The sequence below is a fragment of the Grampus griseus genome (genome assembly GCF_964374135.1).
Source record: "Grampus griseus genome assembly, chromosome: 8".
NCBI lineage: Eukaryota > Metazoa > Chordata > Mammalia > Artiodactyla > Delphinidae > Grampus > Grampus griseus.
Genome location: NC_139002.1, coordinates 24033234 through 24055254, shown reverse-complemented (window position 1 = coordinate 24055254; position 22021 = coordinate 24033234). Strand labels below are relative to the sequence as shown.

The window sequence follows — 22021 nt, the reverse complement described above, 5'->3', positions numbered from 1 at the left end:
TTTCAAAGAAAATCAAAATTACTCTTTTTTTGTTGAATCAAAATGGCAAGTTATACTCCTTCTGTAGTATTGAAGTATTGTTTCATTTCTTATTCTGAGTCTGAGGTTATTGGGTGCTTCTTTCTAGTATTATTTTCCTTATGCCATTAATGTTTTAATTTTCACTGTAGCTTTGATCTTCTGGATTTCTTTGGGATTAATGATATGCGATTTGAAAAAAAAATGCAGTACAGATTTTAATGTCCACTTATATACTCACTCACAAAGAAAGTAGGAATGTGGTTTTAGTTAGAGATTACTCTGCCTAACTTTATATGATAATAGAGTGGGCCAGTCAGATATTTAGCAGTATAGAAGCTTAGCCTAGTGGGTTTATTCATTTATTTAAGAAATATTTACTGAGCCTATGGATACTACAGTGGGCAATGTGACTGCAAAGAATAAGACAGGGCTTCCCTGGTGGCACAGAGATTGAGAGTCCGCCTGCCGATGCAGGGGACACGGGTTCGTGCCCTGGTCCGGGAAGATCCCACATGCCGCGGAGCGGCTGGGCCCGTGAGCCATGGCCGCTGAGCCTGTGTGTCCGGAGCCTGTGCTCCGCAAGGGGAGAGGCCACAACAGTGAGAGGCCTGCGTACTGCAAAAAAAAGAATAAGACAGTTTTTGTCCTCAAGGAACTTGGAATCTAATCGGTGAAGCAGATAAGTAAAATAGACAGTCTTAGTACAGCATTTCGTAGGGTGTGATGGAGGAGTGCATAGTGCTAGGGGGCACCTAAGAGGGCACTTAACCTAGACTAGGATGGTCTGGAGAGGCTTCCCGGAGCTGAGTCAGGAGGGGAATGAATAACAAATAGTTACAGAGGCACTAGAAAGACTTAGATGGGTTTGAGAGAGATTAGTGAAGAAATGATCAATTAAATTAAGGATGTGAAGAAGAAGTGGTTAAAGGATGACTTCCAGGCTTTTAGTAGGGGTATTACTGTTCACTCAGAAGGAAAATATAGGAGGAAGAATAGATTTGGGGAAAACATGTAGTAGTTAGGGGCATGTTGAGTTTGCGGTGCCTTTGCAAATGTAGATAGAGATTTCCAGGATCCAGCTGAATATGCTGATCTGGTAGTCAGGAAAGAACTCTAGGCTATAAAGATGAATATTTTATAAGTCATTAGCACTATGGAAGATAGTTGGAATACTGAACTGCATGAGAATACTCAGAATGAATATGTAAAATGAGAATAGTAAAGGGCCAAGGATGGAACCTAGAAATACAGATATAAGTAATGGTGACAAAGGAAGAGGAAACTAAGATACCATTAGGGAGGTAGTAGTTAATCTGTAAGTACTTAAAAGTTAGATGATTGCCCATTACATCTCATGGAAGCTGTAGTAATGGTAAAATTTTAACTGTCCGCTGACTGGGTGTTAACTCAACAGAAGTCATGTGTTTGGAAAAATGAATTACTAAATTTAGCCTTAACATGACCATTTATATAATTTTGAAAAACATATGCAAAGCCAAAATTTAGAACACTAGGAACTTGTGCTATTAAAAACAGGGGATTGGTCAGCAGCCTGGCGCCTGTGTACCCACAGACTGGACTGAGTGCTGTGGGAGTTTTCCCATGCGTAAAGCTCTCCTCTGTGACTCCGTTGGAACTTGAATTAGAAGCAAGTTCTGATGAAACATTGCCTTCTTCATTGCAGTAATGGTACCTCTCAGGACTCCTAAGAACCTTCAACAAGGTCATGATTTCTGCCTTTCAGATGAGTAGGCATTTATTGAATGCCTTTTTTTTTAACATCTTTATTAGAGTATAACTGCTTTACAATGGTGTGTTAGTTTCTGCTTTATAACAAAGTGAATCAGTTATACATATACATATATCCCCATATCTCTTCCCTCTTGCATCTCCCTCCCTCCCACCCTCCCTATCCCACCCCTCCAGGTGGTCACAAAGCACAGAGCTATCTCCCTGTGCTATGTGGCTGCTTCCCACTAGCTATCTATTTTACATTTGGTAGTGTATATATGTACATGCTACTCTCTCACTTTGTCCCATCTTACCCTTCCTCCTCCCCGTATCCTCAAGTCCATTCTCTAGTAGGTCTGCGTCTTTATTCCCATCTTGTCCCTAGGTTCTTCATGACCTTTTTTTTTTTTTTTTTTTTAGATTCCATATATATGTGTGTTAGCAAACGATATTTGTTTTTCTCTTTCTGACTTACTTCACTCTGTATGACAGACTCTAGGTCCATCCACCTCACTACAACTAACTCAATTTCGTTTCTTTTTATGGCTGAGTAATGTTCCATTGTATATATGTGCCACATCTTCTTTATCCATTCATCTGTCTCATCTGTCAGTGGACACTTAGGTTGCTTCCATGTCTGGCTATTGTAAATAGAGCTGCAGTGAACACTGTGGTACATGACTCCTTTTGAATTATGGTTTTCTCAGGGTATATGCCCAGTAGTGGCATTGCTGGGTCATATGGCAGTTCTACTTTTAGTTTTTTAAGGAAGCTACAGACTGTTCTCCATAATGGCTGTATCAATTTACACTCCCACCAACAGTGCAAGAGGGTTCCCTTTTCTCCACAGCCTCTCCAGCATTTATTGTTTGTAGATTTTTTGATGATGGCCATTCTTGACTGGTGTGAAGTGATACCGCATTGTAGTTTTGGTTTGCATTTCTCTAATAATTAGTGATGTTGAGCATCTTTTCATGTGCTCTTTAACCATCTGTATGTCTTCTTTGGAGAAATGTCTATTTAGATCTTCTGCCCATTTTTTGATTGGATTGTTTGTTTTGATATTGAGCTGCATGAGCTGTTGTATATTTTGGAGATTAATCCCTAGATGCTTGCTTTGTTTGCAAATATTTTCTCCCATTTTGAGGGTTGTCTTTTCATTTTGTTTATGGTTTCCTTTGCTGTGCAAAAGCTTTTAAGTTTCATTAGGTCCCATTTGTTTGTTTTTATTTCCATTACTCTAGGAGGTGGATCGAAAAAGATCTTGCTGCAATTAATGTCAAAGAGTGTTCTGCCTTTGTTTTCCTCTAAGAGTTTCATAGTATCCGGCCTTATTTAGGTCTTTAATCCATTTTTAGTTTATTTTTGTGTATGGTGTTAGGGAGTGTTCTAATTTCATTCTTTTCCATGTAACTTCCAGTTTTCCCAGCACCACTTATTGAAGAGACTGTCTTTCCTCCATTATATATTCTTTCAAGTCTTTATTGAATTTGTTACAATACTGCTTCCGTTTTATGTTTTGGCTTCTTGGCTGCGAGGCATGTGGGATCTCAGCTCCACGACCAGGAATCGAATCCACAACCACTTCATTGGAAGGTGAAGTCTTAAGCACTGGATCACCAGGGAAGTCCCCTTCATTGTATATTCTTGCCTTCTTTGTCATAGATTAGGTGACCATAGGTGCGTGGGTTTATCTCTGGACTTTCTATCCTGTTTCCATTGATCTGTTTTTGTGTTAGTACCATATTGTTTTGATTACTGTAGCTTTATAGCACAGTCTGAAATCAGGGAGCCTGATTCCTCCAGCTTCGTTTTTCTCTCTCAAGATTGCTTTGGCGATTCATGGTCTTTTGTGTTTCCATACAAATTCTAAATTTTTTTTGTTCTAGTTCTGTGAAAGATGCCATTGGTAATTTGATAGGGATTGCACTGAATCTGTAGACTGCTTTGGGCAGTATAGTCATTTTCACAATATTGATTCTTCCAATCCAAAAACATGGTATATCTCTCCATCTGTTTGTGTCATTTTTGATTTCTTTCACCGGTATCTTATAGTTTTCTAAGTACAGGTCTTTTGCCTCCTTAGGTAGGTTTATACCTAGGTAATTTATTCTTTTTGTTGCAATAGTAAATGGGATTGTTTCCTTAATTTCTCTTTCAGATTTTTCATCATTAATATATAGGAACGCAAGAGATTTCTGTGCGTTAATTTCGTATCCTGCAACTTTACCAAATACATTGATTAGCTCTAGTAGTTTTCTAGTAGCATCTTTAGGGTTTTCTTTGTATAGTATCATGTCATCTGCAAACACTGGCAATTTTACTTCTTTTTTCCAATTTGGATTCCTTTTATTTCTTTTTTCTTCTCTGATTGCCATGGCTAGGACTTCCAAAACTATTTTGAATAGTGGCAATTGTGGAAATACTTGTCTTGTTCCTGATCTTAAAGGAAATGCTTTCAGTTTTTCACCATTGAGAATGATGTTTGCTTTGGGTTTGTCATATATGGCCTTTATTATGTTGAGTTAGGTTCCCTCTGTGTCCACTTTCTGGAGAGTTTTTATCATAAAATGATGTTGAATTTTGTCACAAGTTTTTCCTGCATCTATTCAAATGATCATATGGTTTTTATTCTTCAGTTTGTTGATGTGGTGTATCACACTGATTGATTTGTGGACATTAAAAAAATCCTTGCATCCCTGGGGTGAATTCCACTTGATCATGATGATCCTTTTTTGTTTGAATTTTAGAATTTTATTTATTTTTTTATATATCAGGTTCTTATTAGTTATCCATTTTATACATATTAGTGTATATATGTCAATCCCAATCTCCCAGTTCATCACACCACCATCACACCCGCAGCCACTTTCCCCCTTTGGTGTCCATACATTTGTTCTCTACGTCTGTGTCTCTGTTTCTGCCCTGCAAACTGGTTCATCTGTACCATTTCTCTGGGTTCCACATATATGCATTAATATACGATATTTGTTTTTCTCTTTCTGACTTACTTCACTGTGTATGACAGTCTCTAGATCCACCCACGTCTCTATAAATGACCCAATTTCGTTCCTTTTTATGGCTATATGTAGCACATCTTCTTCATCCATTCGTCTGTCAGTGGGCATTTAGGTTGCTTCCACGACCTGGCTATTGTAAATAGTGCTGCAATGAACATTGGGGTGCATGTGTCTTTGAATTATGGTTTTCTCAGGGTATACCCAGTAGTGGGATTGCTGGGTCATATGGTAATTCTATTTTTTAGTTTTTTAAGGTACCTCCATACTGTTCTCCATAGTGGCTGTATCAATTTACATTCTGACCAACAGTTCAAGAGGGTTCCCTTTTCTCCACACCCTCTCCAGCATTTGTTGTTTGTAGATTTTCTGATGACCCATTCTGACGGGTGTGAGGTGATACCTCGTCGTTTTGATTTGCATTTCTCTAATATTTAGTGATGTTGAGCAGCTTTTCATGTGCCTCATGGCCATCTGTATGTCTTCTTTGGAGAAATGTCTATTTAGGTCTCTGCCCATTTTTTGATTGGGTTGTTTGTTTTTTTAATATTGAGCTGCATGAGCTGTTTATATATTTTTGAGACTAATCCTTTATCAGTTGATTCGTTTTCAAATATTTTCTCCCATTCTGAGGTTGACTTTTTGTCTTGTTTGTATTTTCCCTTGCTTTGCAAAAGCTTTTAAGTTTCATTGGGTCCCATTTGTTTATTTTTGTTTTTATTTCCATTACTCTAGGAGGTGGACCAAAAAAGATCTTCCTGTGATTTATGTCAAAGAGTGTTCTTCCTATATTTTCCTCTAAGAGTCTTTTAGTGTCTGGTCTTACATTTAGGTCTCTAATCCATTTTGAGTTTATTTTTGTGTATAGTGTTAGGGAGTGTTCTAATTTCATTCTTTTCCATGTAGCTGCCCAGTTTTCCCAGCACCACTTATTGAAGAGACTGTCTTTTCTCCATTGTATATCCTTGCCTCCTTTGTCATAGATTAGTTAACCATAGGTGGGTAAGTTTATCTCTGGGCTCTCTGTCCTGTTCCATTGATCTGTATTTCTGTTTTTGTGCCAGTACCATATTATCTTGATTACTGTAGCTTTGTAGTATAGTCTGAAGTCAGGGAGTCTGATTCCTCCAGCTCCGTTTTTTTCCCTCAAGACTGCATTGGCTATTTGAGGTCTTTTGTGTCTCAATACAAATCTTAAGATTTTTTTGTTCTAATTCTGTGAAAGATGCCATTGGTAATTTGATAGGGATTGCATTGAATGTGTAGATTGCTTTGGGTAGTATAATCATTTTCACAATATTGAGGCTTCCAATCCAAGAACATGGTATATCTCTCCATCGGTTTTTATCATCTTTAATTTCTTTCATCAGTGTCTTACAGTTTTCTGCATACAGGTTTTTGTCTCCCTATGTAAGTTTATTCCTAGATATTTTATTCCTTTTGTTGCAGTTGTAAATGGGAGTGTTTCCTTAATTTCTCTTTCAGATTTTTCATCATTAATGTATAGGAATGCAAGAGATTTCTGTGCATTAATTCTGTATACTGCAACTTTACCAAATTCATTGATTAGCACTACTAGTTTTCTGGTGACATCTTTAGGATTCTCTGTGTATGGTGTCATGTCATCTGCAAACAGTGACAGTTTTACTTCTTTTCCAATTTGTATTCCTTTTATTTCTTTTTATTCTCTGATTGCTGTGGCTAGTACTTTCAAAATTATGTTGAATGATAGTGGTGAGAGTGGACATCCTTGTCTTTTTCCGATCCTAGAAGAAAATGCTTTCAGTTTTTCACCATTGAGAATGATGTTTGCTGTGGGTTTGTCATATATAGCCTTTATTATGTTGAGGTAAGTTTCCTCTATGCCCACTTTCTGGAGAGTTTTTATCATAAATGGGTGTTGAATTTTGTCAAAGCTTTTTCTGCATCTATTGAGGTGATCATGGGGTTTTTATTCTTCAATTTGTTAATATGGTCTATCATATTGATTGATTTCCATATATTCAATAATCCTGGCATCCCTGGGATAAATCCCACTTGATTATGGTATATGATACTTTTAATGTGTTGTTGGATTCTGTTTGCTAGTATTTTGTTGAGGATTTTGCATCTATATTCATCAGTGATATTTGTTTGTAATTTTCTTTTTTTGTAGTATCTTTGTCTGGTTTTGGTATCAGGATGATGGTGGCCTCATAGAATGAGTTTGGGAGTGTTCCTTCCCCTGCAATTTTTTGGAAGAGTTTGAGAAGATTGGGTGTTAGCTCTTCTCTAAATGTTTGATAGAGCTCACCTGTGAAGCCATCTGGTCCTGGACTTTTGTTTGTCACAATATTTTTAACCACACTCTCAATTTCAGTACTTGTGATTAGTCTGTTCATATTTTCTATTTCTTACTAGTTCAGTCTTGGAAGGTTATACCTTTCTAAGAATTTGTCCATTTCTTCCAGGTATCCCTTTTATTGGCAAAGGGTAGCTTGTAGTAGTCTCTTAGGATACATTGTATTTCTGCGGTGTCTGTTGTAACTTCTCCTTTTTCATTTCTAATTTTGTTGATTTGAGTCCTCTCCCTCTTTTTCTTGATGAGTCTGGCTATCAATTTTGTTTATCTTCTCAAAGAACCATCTTTTAGTTTTCTTGATCTTTCCTATTTTTTTTTTTTGTTTCTATTTCAGTTATTTCTGTTCTGATCTTTATGATTTCTTTCCTTCTACTAAGTTTGGGTTTTGTTTGTTCTTCTTTCTCTAGTTCCTTTAGGTGTAAGGTTAGATTGTTTATTTGAGACTTTTCTTCTTTCTTGAGGGAAGATTGGATTGCTATAAATTTCCCAGTAAGAACTGCTGTTGCTGCATCCCATAGGTTCAGTCATCATGTTTTCATTGTCCTTTGTATCTAGGTATTTTTTGATTTTCTCTTTGATTTCTTCAGTGATCCAGTGATTGTTTAGTAATATATTGTTTAGCCTCCTTGTGTTGTGTATTTTACATTTTTTTTTCCTGTAACTGATTTCTAATCTCATAGCTTTGTGGTTGGAAAAGATGCATGATTTCAGTTTTCTTAAATTTACTGAGGCTTGATTTGTGACCCAAGATGTGATCTATCCTGGAGAGTGTTCCGTGTGCAGTTGAGAAGAAAGTGTATTCTGCTGATTTCTGAGATGTTTTTTTTTTTTTTTTTTTTTGCGGTATGTGGGCCTTTCACTGCTGTGGCCTCTCCCGTTGTGGAGCACAGGCTCCGGACATGCAGGCTCAGCAGCCATGGCTCATGGGCCCAGCCGCTCTGCGACATGTGGGATCCTCCTGGACCGGGGCACGAACCCACGTCCCCTGCATCAGCAGGCGGACTCCCAACCGCTGCGCCACCAGGGAAGCCCTGAGATGTTTTTTGATTTCTCTTTTTATTTCTTCTTCAACGCGTTGGTTGTTCAGGACTGTGTTTTTAAATTTCCACATATTGTGAATTTTTCAGTTTTCTTATAATTAATTTCTAGTTTCATACCATTGTGGTTGATAAAAATACTTGGTATGATTTCAGTCTACTGAAATTGCTAAGATTTGTTTTGTGACTTATCATATAGTGTTTCCGAAGAATGTTCTGAGTGTGCTTGACAAGAATGTGTATTCCTTTGCTGTTGGGCAGAATGTCCTGTATATTTTTGTTCAGTCTCTTTGCTCTAAAGTGTAGTTCCAATCCAGCATTTCCTTACTGATTTTTTTTGTCTGGATGATCTAGCCATTGTTGAAAGTGGTATACTAAAGTCCCCTTCTCTTATTGTATTGTTGTCTATTTCTGTCTTCAGATCTGTTAATATTTAATATATTGTGGTGCTCCAGTGTTTGGTCTATGTGTATTTATTATTGTTATATCCTCTCGATGAATTGACCTCTTTGTCTTTATATAATGATATTGTTTGTCTCTTGTTACCATTTTTAGCTTAAAGTATATTTTGTCTGATGTAAGTAGCTACCTTTGCTCTCTTTTGGTTTCTACTTGCATGGAATATCTTTTTTCCAGCCCTTCATTTTGAGACTATGTGTTCTTAAAGGTGAATTGAATTTCTGGTAGGTAGCGTATAGTTGGGTCTTATCTATGCCACCAATCTATGCCTTTTGATTGGAGAATTTAATCCATTTACATTTAGAATAATTATTGATTGGTAAGGAATTACTAATGCCATTGTATTGTTTTCTGGCTGTTTGTTGTTCCCTTGTTCCTTTTTTTCCTTCTCTTGCTACCTTCCATTGTGAATTGATGATTTCTTAGAGTGGTATGCTTTGATTCCTTTCTTTTTATCTTTTGTGAATCTGCTGTAGGTTTTTGCTTTGTGGTTCCCATGAAGCTTACAGAAGACATCTTATAGATAGATAATAGTCTATTTTACACTGATAACAGCTTATTTTAATCACATACAAAACCTCTACCCTTTTACTCCCCTCTTTTTACGTTTTTGATATCACAGTTTACCTCCTTTTATATTGTGTATTTATTAACCAGTATTGTAGCTATAGTTATTTTTAATACTGTTGCCCTTTAACCTTTATACTAGAGTTAAATGTTGAACACACCACCATATTACAGTAGTAGCATATTTTGAATTTAACTGTATACTTACCTTTACCCAGTGTCTTGGATATTTTCATGTACTAAATAGTGTCCTTTGATTTAACTTGAACTCCTTTCAGCATTTTTATTTGTTGTTGTTAAGGCAGGTCTAGTGGTGATGGATTCCTTCAGCTTTTTTTTGTCTGCGATACACTTTCTCTCTCCTTCATTTCTGAAGGACAACATTGCCAGATAGAGTACAGTCAGCCCTTTGTATCAATGGGTTCCACATCCACATTCAACCAACTGTGAATCGAAAATACTCAAGGAAAAAAAATTCCAGAAAGTTCTAAAAACCAAAATCTTAATTTGCCACGCACCAGCAACTGTTTACATAGCATTTACATTTTATTAGGTATTAAAAGTAGTCTAGGAATGATTTAAAGCATATGGAAGGGTGTGAGTAGGTTACATGCAAATACTACACCATTTTATATAGGTACTTGAGCATCTGCAGATTTTGGTATCACTGGGAGGGGGAAGAAGGGGGGTCCCAAAACCAATTCCCCATGAATTCTGAGGGATGACTGCATTCTTGGTTGGCAGGTTTTTTTCCTTTCAACACTTTTGCTTATATCATCACATTCTTTCTTGGTGTGTAACGTTTCTGCTGAGAAATATGCTAATAGTCTTATGGGAACTCCCTTGTAAGCTGCAAGTTTCTTTTCTCTTGTTGCTTTTAAGATTCAGTCTTTTTCTCTGATTTTTGACAATTTTATTATAATATGTCTTGGAGGAGATCTCTTTAAGTTGAGTTTGTTTGGATACCCATGAGCTTCGTGAACTTGGGTATCCAAATCTTTACACAGATTAGGGAATTTCTCAGCTGTGATTTCTTTCAGTAAGTTTTCTTACCCCTTCTTCCTCCTCTTCCTCTGGGATTCCAGTAATTCACAAGTTGTTTCCTTTGAGAATTTACCATAGATCACACAGGCTTTCCTCACTCTTTTTATTATTATTTTTTTTGTTCTCCCCTGACTAGATAATGTCAAAATTCCTGTCTTCTAACTCACAGATTCTTTCTTCTCTTTGATCCATTTGCTGTTGATTCTCTCTTTTGAGATTTTCATTTCATTCATTGTATTATTCAATTCCAGAGTTTCTGTTTGGTACTTTTTAATGATTTCTGTCTCTTTGTCGAATTTCTTACTCTGTTTGTGTACTGTTTTCCTGATTTTGTTGAATTTTCTTTCTGTGTTTTCTTGTACCTCGTTGAGCTTCCTTAAAACAGCTATTTTGAATTCCTTATCCAGTAAATTGTAGATCTTCATGTCTTTGTGATAGGTTTTTGGAAGATTATTGTGATCCTTTGGTGGTGTCATGTTTCCTTGATTTTTCACGTTTCAGGTTTTGTGTTGCTGTCGTCACATTTGCAGTAGCAGTCAACTTCTCCAGTCTTTATTAACTGCCTTCAGGAGAGAATACCTTTTGTCAGCCCTCCTAGGGATTCTGAGGCTTTCTCAGACTTTCTATAGATATGCCTGCTCTGTGCTTCTTGCTCCCTTTTGTGGGAGAATTCTTAAACTTGTGTACCTTCTCTTCATTCTGCAATGCACCAGGATGCATACTGATAGCTTCCCTTTCGTTTTCCCATGGGTGATACTAAAGCTGAAGCTTGTGGCCTCTCCCTGACCTGCAGGTTTGGGTCATGCTCACTAGCTATCTGCCAAAGCTCACTCTCACCACCAACATCAGGAGCACTTACAGGGATCTGGATACAGGGTGGACAGGGGTGTGGGTGAGGCCCATGGAGCCCTAGGGGTGCCCATGGCCAGTTGGAGGGATCTACATGCAGGGCGTCTCCAGCAGTTCGTAGGTAGGCTTCTTGAAGGAATTCATGGTATAGTTAGTAGGATTCATGTCCTTTTAATTACCTCTGAGAGTCCTATCTGCCACTCTTCTAGCCTCTTCCCCACTCAGTCCCCACCCCATGCAGCTCATTATTTAGTACTCTGGATAGGGTGAGAGAGAAATGGGGAGGAAGTTTTGTATAGTAGGGGAAGCCAGGCACTCACTCACTCATATGTTCTCACTTTCCCCAATAGGAAAAATCACAGGCCAAGAAGATCTTTCTTGGCCCTGAACTGTGCCACTTTGGAGGAGGGTTGATATGAATAAAGTCAAACTGTTCCATTTACTGTCTCCAGTGTGTCCAAACTCGTGTTTTTTTGCTGCATTCGTATGCTGGAACTTCTCCACAGGAGACCTGGACTTCCATAAAGGCTCACTTATGTGTGGCTGATTATATAAATATTGTTATTCCACTGCCAAGAGGGACTGCAGCGGTGGTTTGTGGGCCACTGCAGGGTTCACAGCTGGGACAGGTCTCTATACCTCTTACCCGACACATGATTGGGACAGACTCTTCCCGGGCCTCTTAGTGTAATGGTGCTAGATCCCACAGCTCCCACAAAGGCACTTTTGTCCATGGACGGATGCCGGATTGTGGTTGGGAGGGAACATGAGCGAGGATATCTCATTTAGCCATGTTGCTGACATCACCCTCTGGTGCCAAACCATTTAGAAGAGCCCTTTTCTTTTTATTATTATTTTTTAATTTATTATTTTTTATTTTATTTTTTAAGTTGAAGTAGCTGTCGTGTTTTATTTAGTATTTTTTTTTCCTCAGGTCTTTCTTGGAGTATAGTTGCTTTACAGCGTTGTTAGTTTCTTCTGTATAACAAAGTGAATCAGCTGTACATATACATATATCCCCATATCCCCTCCCTCTTGCATCTCCCTCCCACCCTCCTTATCCCACCCCTCTAGGTGGTCACAAAGCACTGACCTGATCTCCCTGTGCTATGCAGCTGCTTCCCACTAACTATTTTACATTTGGTAGTGTATATATGTCAATGCCGCTCTCTAACTTTGTCCCAGCTTACCCTTCCCCCTCCCCGTGTCCTCAAGTCCATTCTCTAGGTCAGCGTCCTTATTCCTTTCCTCCCTCTAGGTTCATCAGAACCTTTTTTTTTTTTTTAGATTTCATATATGTGTTAGCATATGGTATTTGTTTTTCTCTTTCTGACTTCCTTCACTGTGTGACAGACTCCAGGTCCATCCATCTCACTACAGATAACGCAGTTTTGTTTCTTTTTATGGCTGAGTAATATTCCATTGTATATATGTGCCACATCTTTATCCATTCATCTATCGATGGGCACTTATGTTGCTTCCATGTCCTGGCTATTGTAAATACTGCTGTAACGAAAATTGTGGTATATGACTTTCTGGATTATGGTTTTCTCAGGGTATATGCCCAGTAGTGGGATTGCTGGGTTGTATGGTAGCTCTATGTTTAGTTTTTTTAAGAACCTCCTTAGTGTTCTCCATAGTGGCTGTATCAATTTACATTCCCACCAGCAGTGCAAGAGAGTTCCCTTTTCACTACACCCTCTCCAGCATTTATTGTTTGTAGATTTTTTGATGATGGCCATTCTGACCGGTGTGAGGTGATATCACCTTGTAGTTTTGATTTGCATTTCTCTAATAATTAGTGGTGTTGAGCATCCTTTCATGTGTTTGTTGGCAATCGGTATATCTTCTTTGGAGAAATGTCTATTTAGGTCTTCTGCCCATTTTTGGATTGGGCTGTTTGCTGTTTTCATATTCAGCTGCATGAGCTGCTTTTATATTTTGGAGATTAATCCTTTGTCAGTTGGTTCATTTGCAAATATTTTCTCCCATTCTGAAAATTGTCTTTTCGTCTTGTTTGTAGTTTCCTTTGCTGTGCAAAAGCTTTTAAGTTTCATTAGGTCCCATTTGTTTATTTTTGTTTTTATTTCCAATACTCTAGGAAGTGAGTTAAAAGGGATCTTGCTGTGATTTATGTCACCGAGAGTTCTGCCTGTGTTTTCCTCTAAGAGTTTTATCGTGTCTGGCCTTACATTTAGGTCTTTAATCCATTTGGAGCTTATTTTTGTGTATGGTGTTAGGAAGTGTTTTAATTCATTCTTTCACATGTAGTTGTCCAGTTTTCCCAGCACCATTTATTGAAGAGTCTCTGTTTTCTCCATTGTATATTCTTTCCTCCTTTATCAAAGATAAGGTGACCGTATGTGCGTGGGTTTATCTCTGGGCTTTCTATTCTGTTTCATTGACCTATATTTCTGTTTTTGTGCCAGTACCATACTGTCCTGATTACTGTAGCTTTGTAGTATAGTCTGAAGTCAGGGAGCCTGATTCATCCAACTCCATTTTTCTTTCTCAAGATTGCTTTGGCTATTCAGGATCTTCTGTGTTTCCACACAAATTGTGAAATTTTTTGTTATAGTTCTGTGAAAAATGCCATTGGTAGTTTGATAGGGATTGCGTTGAATCTGTAGATTGCTTTGGGCAGTATAGTCATTTTCACAATGTTGATTCTTCCAATCCAAGAACATGGTATATCTCTCCATCTGTTTGTATCGTCTTTAATTTCTTGCATCAGTGTCTTATAGATTTTCTGCATACATGTCTTTTGTCTCCTTAGGTAGGTTTATCCCTACATATTTTATTCTTTTTGTTGCATTGTTAAATGGGATTGTTTCCTTAATTTCTCTTTAAGATTTTTCGTCATTAGTGTATAGGAATGCAAGAGATTTCTGTGCATTCATGTTGTATCCTGCTACTTTACCAAATTCATTGATTAGCTCTAGTAGTTTTCTGGTAGCATCTTTAGGATTCTCTATGTATAGTGTCATGTCATCTGCAAACAGTGACAGTTTTACTTCTTCTTTTCTGATTTGGATTCCTTTTATTTCTTTTTCTTCTCTGCTTGCTGTGGCTAAAACTTCCAAAACTATGTTGAATAATAGTGGTGAGGGTGGACAACCTTGTCTTGTTCCTGATCTTAGAGGAAATGGTTTCAGTTTTTCACCATTGAGAACAATGTTGGCTGTGGATTTGTCATATATGGCCTTTATTATGTTGAGGTAGGTTCCTTCTATGTCCACTTTTCTGGAGAGTTTTTGATCATAAATGAGCGTTGAATTTTGTCAAAAGCTTTTTCTGCATCTATTGAGATTATCATATGGTTTTTATCCTTCAGTTTTTTAATATGGTGTATCACATTGATTGATTTGCATATGTTGAAAAATCCTCGCATTCCTGGGGTAAATCCCACTTGATTCTGGTGTGTGATCCTTTTAACACATTATTGGATTCTGTTTGCTAGTATTTTGTTGCAGATTTTTGCATCTATGTTCATCAGTGACATTGGCCTGTAGTTTTTTTTTGTGACATCTTTGTCTGGTTTTGGTATCGGGGTGATGGTGGCCTCGTAGAATGAGTTTGGGAGTGTCCCTCCCTCTGCTATTTTTTGGAAGAGTTTGAGAAGGATAGGTGTTAGCTCTTCTCCAAATGTTTGATAGAATTCGCCTGTGAAGCCATCTGGTCCTGGGCTTTTGTTTGTTGGAAGATTTTTAATCACAGTTTCAATTTCAGTGCTTGTGATTGGTCTGTTTATATTTTCTATTTCTAACTGTTTCAGTCTTAGAAGGTTGTACTTTTCTAAGAATTTGTCCATTTCTTCCAGGTTGTCCAGTTTATTGGCATATAGTTGGCTTGTATTAATCTCATGATCCTTTGTATTTCTGCAGTGTCAGTTGTTACTTCTCCTTTTTCATTTCTAAATCTGTTGATTTGAGTCTTCTCCCTTTTGTTCTTGATGAGTCTGGCTAATTGTTTATCAATTTTGTTTAACTTCTCAAAGAACCAGCTTTTATTTTTATTGATCTTTACTATTATTTTCTTCATTTCTTTTTCATTTACTTCTGATCTGATCTTTATGATTTCTTTCCTCCTGCTAACTTTGAGGGTTTTTTTTTTTCTTATTTCTCTTATTGCTTTAGGTGTAAGATTAGGTTGTTTAGTTGAGATGTTTCTTGTTTCTTGTGGTAGGATTGTATTGCTATAAACTTCCCTCTTCGAACTGCTGTTTCTTCATCCCATAGGTTTTGGGTCGTCATGTTTTTATTGTCATTTGTTTCTAGGTATTTTTTATTCCCTCTTTGATTTCTTCAGTGATCTCTTGGTTATTTAGTAGCGTATTGTTTAGCCTCCATGTGTTTGCATTTTTTACAGTTTTTTTCCTGTAATTGATATCCTGTCTCATAGTGTTGTAGTCGGAAAGGATACTTGGTACGATTTCATTTTTCTTAAATTTACCAAGGCTTAATTTGTTACACAAGATATGATCTATCCTGGAGAATGCTCCATGAGCACTTGAGAAAGTGTATTCTGTTGTTTTTGGATGGAATGTCCTATTAATATCAATTAAGTCCATCTTGTCTAATGTGTCATTTAAAGCTTGTGTTTCCTTTTTTATTTTCATTTTGGATGATCTGTCCATTGGTGAAAGTGGGGTGTTAAATCCCCTCCCATTATTGTGTTACTTTTGATTTCCCCTTTACGGCTGTTAGCATTTGCCTTATGTATTGAGGTGCTCCTATGTTGGGTGCATTAATATTTACAGTTGTTATGTCTTCTTCTTGGATTGATCCCTTGATCATTGTGTAGTGTTCTTCTTTGTCTCTTGTAATAGTCCTTATTTTAAAGTCTCTTTTGTCTGATATAAGAATTGCTACTCCAGGTTTCTTTTGATTTGCATGCATGGAATATCTTTTTCCATTCTCTTACTTTCAGTCTGAATGTGTCCCTAGATCTGAAGTGTGACTCTCGTAGACAGCACATATACGGGTATTGTTTTTGTATCCATTCTGCCGGTCTATGTCTTTTGATTGGAGCTTTTAATCCATTTACATTTAAGGTCATTATCAATATGTATGTTCCTATTACCATTTTCTTAATTGATTTGGGTTTGTTTTTGTAGGTCTTTTCCTTTTCTTGTGTTTCCTGCCTAGAGAAGTTCCTTTAGCATTTGTTGTAAAGCTGGTTTGGTGGTGGTGAATTCTCTTAACTTTTTCTTGTCTCTAAATATTTTAATTTCTCCTTCAAATCTGAATGAGATTCTTGCCAGGTAGAGTAATCTTGGTTGGAGGTTTTTCCCTTTCATCACTTTAAATATGTCCTGCCACTCCCTTCTGGTTTGCAGAGTTTCTGCTGAAAGATCAGCTGCTAACCTTATGGGGATTCCCTTGTATGTTATTTGTTTCTTTTCCCTTGCTGCTTTTAATATTTTTTCTTTGTATTTAATTTTTGATAGTTTGATTAATTTGTGTCTTGGTGTGTTTTTCCTTGGATTTATCCTGTATGGGGCTCTCTGCACTTCCTGGACTTGACTATTTCCTTGTTAGGGAAGTTTTCAACTATAATCTCTTCAAATATTTTCTCACACCCTTTCTTTTTCTCTTCTTCTGGGACCCCTATAATTCGAATGTTGGTGTGTTTAATTTTCTCCCAGATGTCTCTGAGACTGTCCTCATTTCTTTTCATTCTTTTTTCTTTATTCTGCTCTGTGCTAGTTATTTCCACTATTTTATCTTCTGGGTCACTCTGTTCTTTTGCCTCAGTTATTCTGCTATTGATTCCTTCTAGAGAATTTTTAGTTTTGTTTATTGTGTTGTTCATCATTTTTTCTTTTTAGTTCTTCTAGGTCCTTGTTAAATGTTTCTTGTATTTTCTCCATTCTATTTCCAAGATTTTGGATTATCTCTACTATCATTACTCTGAATTCTTTTTCTGGTAGGCTGCCTATTTACTCTTCATTTGTTTAGTCTGGTGGGTTTTTACTTTACTCCTTCATCTGCTGCATATTTCTCTGTCTTCTCAATTTGTTTAACTTACTGTGTTTGTGTTCTCCTTTTCACAGGTGGCAGTTTTGTAGTTCATGTTGTTTTTTGGTGTCTGCCCCCAATGGGTGAGGTTGGTTCAGTGGATTGTGTAGGCTTCCTGGTGTAGGGGACTGGTGCCTGTGTTCTGGTGGATGAGTCTTGATCTTGTCTCTCTGGTGGGCAGGGCCGCATCCAGTGGTGTGTTTTAGGGTGTCTGTCAATTTAGTATGATTATAGGCAGCCTCTCTGCTAATCAATGGGGTTGTGTTCCTTTCTTATTAGTTGTTTGGCATGGGGCATCCAACTGCTGGCTGTTGGGTGAAGCTGGTCTTAGCACTGAAACGGATATCTCTGGGAGAGCTCTTGCCAATTGATATTACTCAGGCCCAGAGGTCTCTGGTGGTCCAGTGTCCTGAACTTGGCTATCCCATCTCAGAGGATCAGGCCTGACGCCAGGCTGGAGCACCAAGACCCTGTCGGCCACATGGCTCAAAAGAAAAGGGAGAAGAAAAGAAAGAAAAAAAATTTTTAAAAATAAGAAAAAATTTAAAAATTATTAACATAAAGAAAATAATAATTCAGAAAATAAAGAAGAGAGCAGCCAAACCAATAAACAAATCCACCAATGATAACAAGCTCTAAAAACTAAACTAAGATAAACATAAATATCAGAAACAAATCAGTCTCACACAGCAAACCCCAAGTCTACAGTTGCTCCTAAAGTCTACCACCTCAATTTTGGGACATTTCATTGTCTATTCAGGTATTCAGCCGATGCACGGTACATCAAGTGGATTGTGGGGATTTAATCCGCTGCTCCTGAGGCTGCATGGAGAAATTTCCCTTTCTCTTCTTTGTTCGCACAGTCCTGGGGTTCAACTTTGTTTTGGCCCCACCTCTGCATGTAGGTCACCCTCAGGTATCTCTTCCCTGCCCAGCCAGGAGGCGGTTAAAGGAGCAGCTGATTAGGGGCTGTGGCTCACTCAGGCCACAGGGAGGGACGGGTACGGTGGTCATAATTGGAATGCGGGGCGAGCCTGCGGCGACAGAGGCCAGCATGACATTGCAACAGCCTGAGGCGTGCCATGTGTTCTCCTGGGGAAGTTGTCCCTAGATCATGGGACCCTGGCAGTGGCGGGCTGCACAGGCTCCCGGTGGAGGGGTGTGGATAGTGACCTGTGCTTGGACACAGGATTGTTGGTGGCAGCAGCAGCAGCCTTAGTGCTTCATGGCTGTCTCTGGGGTCCAAGCTGATAACCACGGCTTGTGCCCATCTCTGGAGCTCATTGAGGCAGTGCTCTGAATCCCCTCTCTACACGTACCCCAAAACAATGGTCTCTTTCCTCTTAGGCAGTTCCAGACTTTTTCTCAGACTCCCTCCCAGCTAGCTGTGGCACACTAGCCTCCTTCAGGCTGTGTTCACGCAGCCAACCCCAGTCCTCTCCCTGGGGCCTGACCTCGGAAACTCAAGCCTCAGCTCCCGGCCCCACCCCCCCACCCTGGCTGGTGAGCAAACAAGCCTCTCAGGTTGGTAAGTGCTGGTTGGCACTGATCCTGTGTGCGGGAATCTCTCCGCTTTTCCCTCTCCACCCCTGTTGCTGAGCTCTCTTCCGTGGCTCCGAAGCTTCCCCCACCCCCCATTCTCCCTCCACCATCTCCATGAGTGAAGAGGCTTCTTAGCGTGTGGAAACTTTTCCTCCTTCACAGCTCCATCCCAGAAGTGCTGGTCCTGTCCCTATTCTTTTGTCTCTGTTTTTTCTTTTTCCTTTTGCCGTACCCAGGTACATGGCGAGTTTCTTGCCTTTCTGGAAGTCTGAGGTCTTCTGTCAGTGTTCAGTAGGTGTTCTGTAGGAGTTGTTCCACATGTAGATGTATTTCTGATGTATTTGTGGGGAGGAAGGTGATCTCCATGTCTTACTCCTCCACCATCTTGAAGGTCCCCGCCGAGTCCTTTTCTGAAGATACCAAATTATGACCATATTCTGACTAAATGTTTACCAGATTTATTACATTATTCCCTTTTTGGGAAATGAATGTTGTCTAGATTCATAACATTTTCCCCCGTTTTAGTAAGTTACCTGTAGAATATCTAAATCATTATTTAATAATTAATTTGTTCTACCAGTTACCACTTTTTTGCTATGGAAAGTAGTATAAAATATCTTTTTAAAATTTGAACTGGTCCACAAAGCAGCAGTGCTGCTAATTCTGAAAATATTTTCCATCTACATAAATTTTCCATCTTTTTTTTTTAGTATCTGAACCAGCTATTTCCTGCACAGAATATAGTGTGCAGAGCACATTAAGAAAGGAGGCGTTAGTAAAGCCCACTAATTAGGCTGCTTCTGATGAGCTGCTCTTAGATGCACTTGAAATACAGGCAGGGCAAAAATCAGTATTAACTTGTTCCAAATAAATCATGGTACTCTAGCCCGGTGGAATTGGCACCATACTGGCCATAATCAAGCAGATTTTAGGACTCAGTACTTTTTTTTAGAGTCCTCTTTCCACTAAGAGTAACTTTGTTTACTGACTGAATTCCCATTATAGGGAACTCTTTCATGTTCATCTCTGTAGGTACATACCCACCCTTTTAAAATATGATTATTTGTAGCTTTAAATAACCTCATAGTTTGTCTTTCCTCCAGTGGTGAGAGAGAATGGCTGCTGAGTCAGAGTACTGGGCATTTCTGGGAGGTGAATGGGGAAATAGTTTACAGTTTTGCTTCAGGCTGGTCAGAACTGGATATGCTGATTAGGCACATTCACTTTGATATCCCCACTATCTTCTTAAGGCATAATAGAGTCCATTGTAACTTGAGCAATTTATTCTCTTTTGAAATACATCCTATGCTTGGAATACATTTTGCTTTCGATTGTCTGACTTTGGGGCTGAATTTAGAGTAATTCAGCTCTGGGTTTGAATTCCATGTGCATAATCTAGGTTCAGTCATTAACCTCTTTTAACCTCATTGTAGAATGAGGCTGGTGCTCACCACACCAAGAATTGTCATGAAGATAAATGTTGTAATCTATGTAAAGCATGTAGCACAGTGCCAGACCCTTGGTAAGCCCTTAATAAATAGTTGCTACTGCCATTGCTACTAGATGGATTTTTTATTTTGTTTTAAACTTGTATCCAATAATTTGGTCATTTTTGAACATGATGATGGTATGTTAAAATGCCTTGAGGATGTTTTGCTTTCTCTTCTGATTTTAATGTATCAAGTGCTTTTCTCTACCTTCAGAAATTAGTTTTATTTTTATGGTCTGTGCCTCAAGTGTGTGCCGAATACTGCAGTAGTGTTTATGTTTTCTTCAGACCATTTGTGAGTCTTAGATACAGATTTAAATGGGGCAGATTTACTTGATGTCTTAAGTAATTTGTAACTTAACATTTCAGATTCTATTTTATTCATGATCTATATATCACAACAGATATTACTGCTACCTAAATGATAACCTAACTCTATAGAGACTGTTTGATGTGACAGGACAAGCGCAGATTGGAGCCAGTCTGGAGCCAGAATGTGGGCCAACTGGTGTCCTCATATTGTGAATGATATATCCAGGGCTTCCTAGAATTACTGTGAGGGTTGGATGACACAGTGTATACAATGTACCCTGCACAGTGCCTGGTATATGATAGGCCCCCTCCCCACATCTGTTAATGGGAAGGTAGTTACTATGACACAGATAGCCTGATGTTGTTATAGCTTCTTTCCCTCTTGAATAATATCACTTTACTAAGTATGTGTTATTGGTAATTTTGTTCTATTTTAAGTGTTTGACTTCATAATAATGGATTTATTTATTTATAAAGTAAATCATTGGATTTGTTCCCACCAGTGATACCAAGAAGAAGAAGGCAATGAGGAAAAAGAACGACAGTGAAGTGGAAGACGTGGGACCCACAAGTCATGACAGAAAGAAGACCAAGTGGGAAACCTCAGAGCCTTTGGATACAGGCCTGTCTTTAGCCGAGGATGAAGAGCTGGTGTTACATCTGCTCAAAAGTCAAAGCTAAATAGTACTTGCTCTTGTCTTCTCCTTGAAACCTCTAGTCATGATTATGTGGGCAAGAAGTTGAAAAAACAGTTGGCTTTGGGGCACGTAGGTAACATGAGTCCCATGCCCAAAGGACCCATTCTTCAGACAGGAACTATCATACCTCTAAGCCCCTTTCACAGGCCATGCTTGCACCATCCCAGAGCAAACTCACAGTGATGGTGGATTATAAAATTTCCTGATCTCATTTTCCAGCCTGTGCTCTGTTAGATTTTATCCATGGATTCCTGCATCTTATCACTGGAAATCTTCCTTTGTTTTACTGGCAAGTTCTAGAGACCTTGTTTCATTGTTGGAAATTCCTGTTTTGCTTACCATACAGAAGTTTCTCTGTAATATTAAACAAAATTGCTCAGAGAAAGAGTATGATGAGTATGATGGACCAACCCTGAGAAAAAATGAATATTTTTTAATTGCCATGATCAATAATAAACATATTTCCTATAAAATAAAATATTAATGTTTTCATTGTATCCAGAAATATGAGAGCATTCTCAAGGGAAGTTTGTTAAGATTAAAATGTTTGGCCAATTCCTGAAACAGTGAATCTTTCATATTCTTAAATTAGCCTTCCTAAAGATATCATTTAACTTACACTTGCAGACTTGGTAGCCATTTATAAATAGAAATCCTGACTCTGAAGACTTTGTGATCTAAAACCAGATCTGTTAGTGAGCACCTAGTATGCTGTAGGTCTTCTACAAGTGCCTTTTGCAGCAGGTACCACAGATCCCTGCCCAGAGCCAGCTCCTGATAATGAGTAGAATAACACAGAGCCTCTTTTGGTTATAAGTAACTGGCAAATTCTTCACAGGGAAAGAAATCTGTGCCTTGGCATGACACCACTGATTTGATCATGATTTGTCATCT

The 22021-nt window shown here is 38.4% G+C and overlaps 1 protein-coding gene across 1 annotated transcript in view; it reads left to right on the top strand.

Annotated features, from left to right (window-relative positions):
- Nucleotides 1-21691, top strand: part of DDX10 (DEAD-box helicase 10) — a 292509-nt gene extending 270818 nt beyond the window's left edge. The window contains exon 18 of the mRNA XM_082660858.1: nt 20933-21691. Within this exon, the coding sequence (XP_082516984.1) occupies nt 20933-21110 (178 nt within the window). The 3' untranslated portion in view covers nt 21111-21691. The remainder of the gene's footprint in view (nt 1-20932) is intronic.
- Nucleotides 21692-22021: the final 330 nt, after the last annotated feature.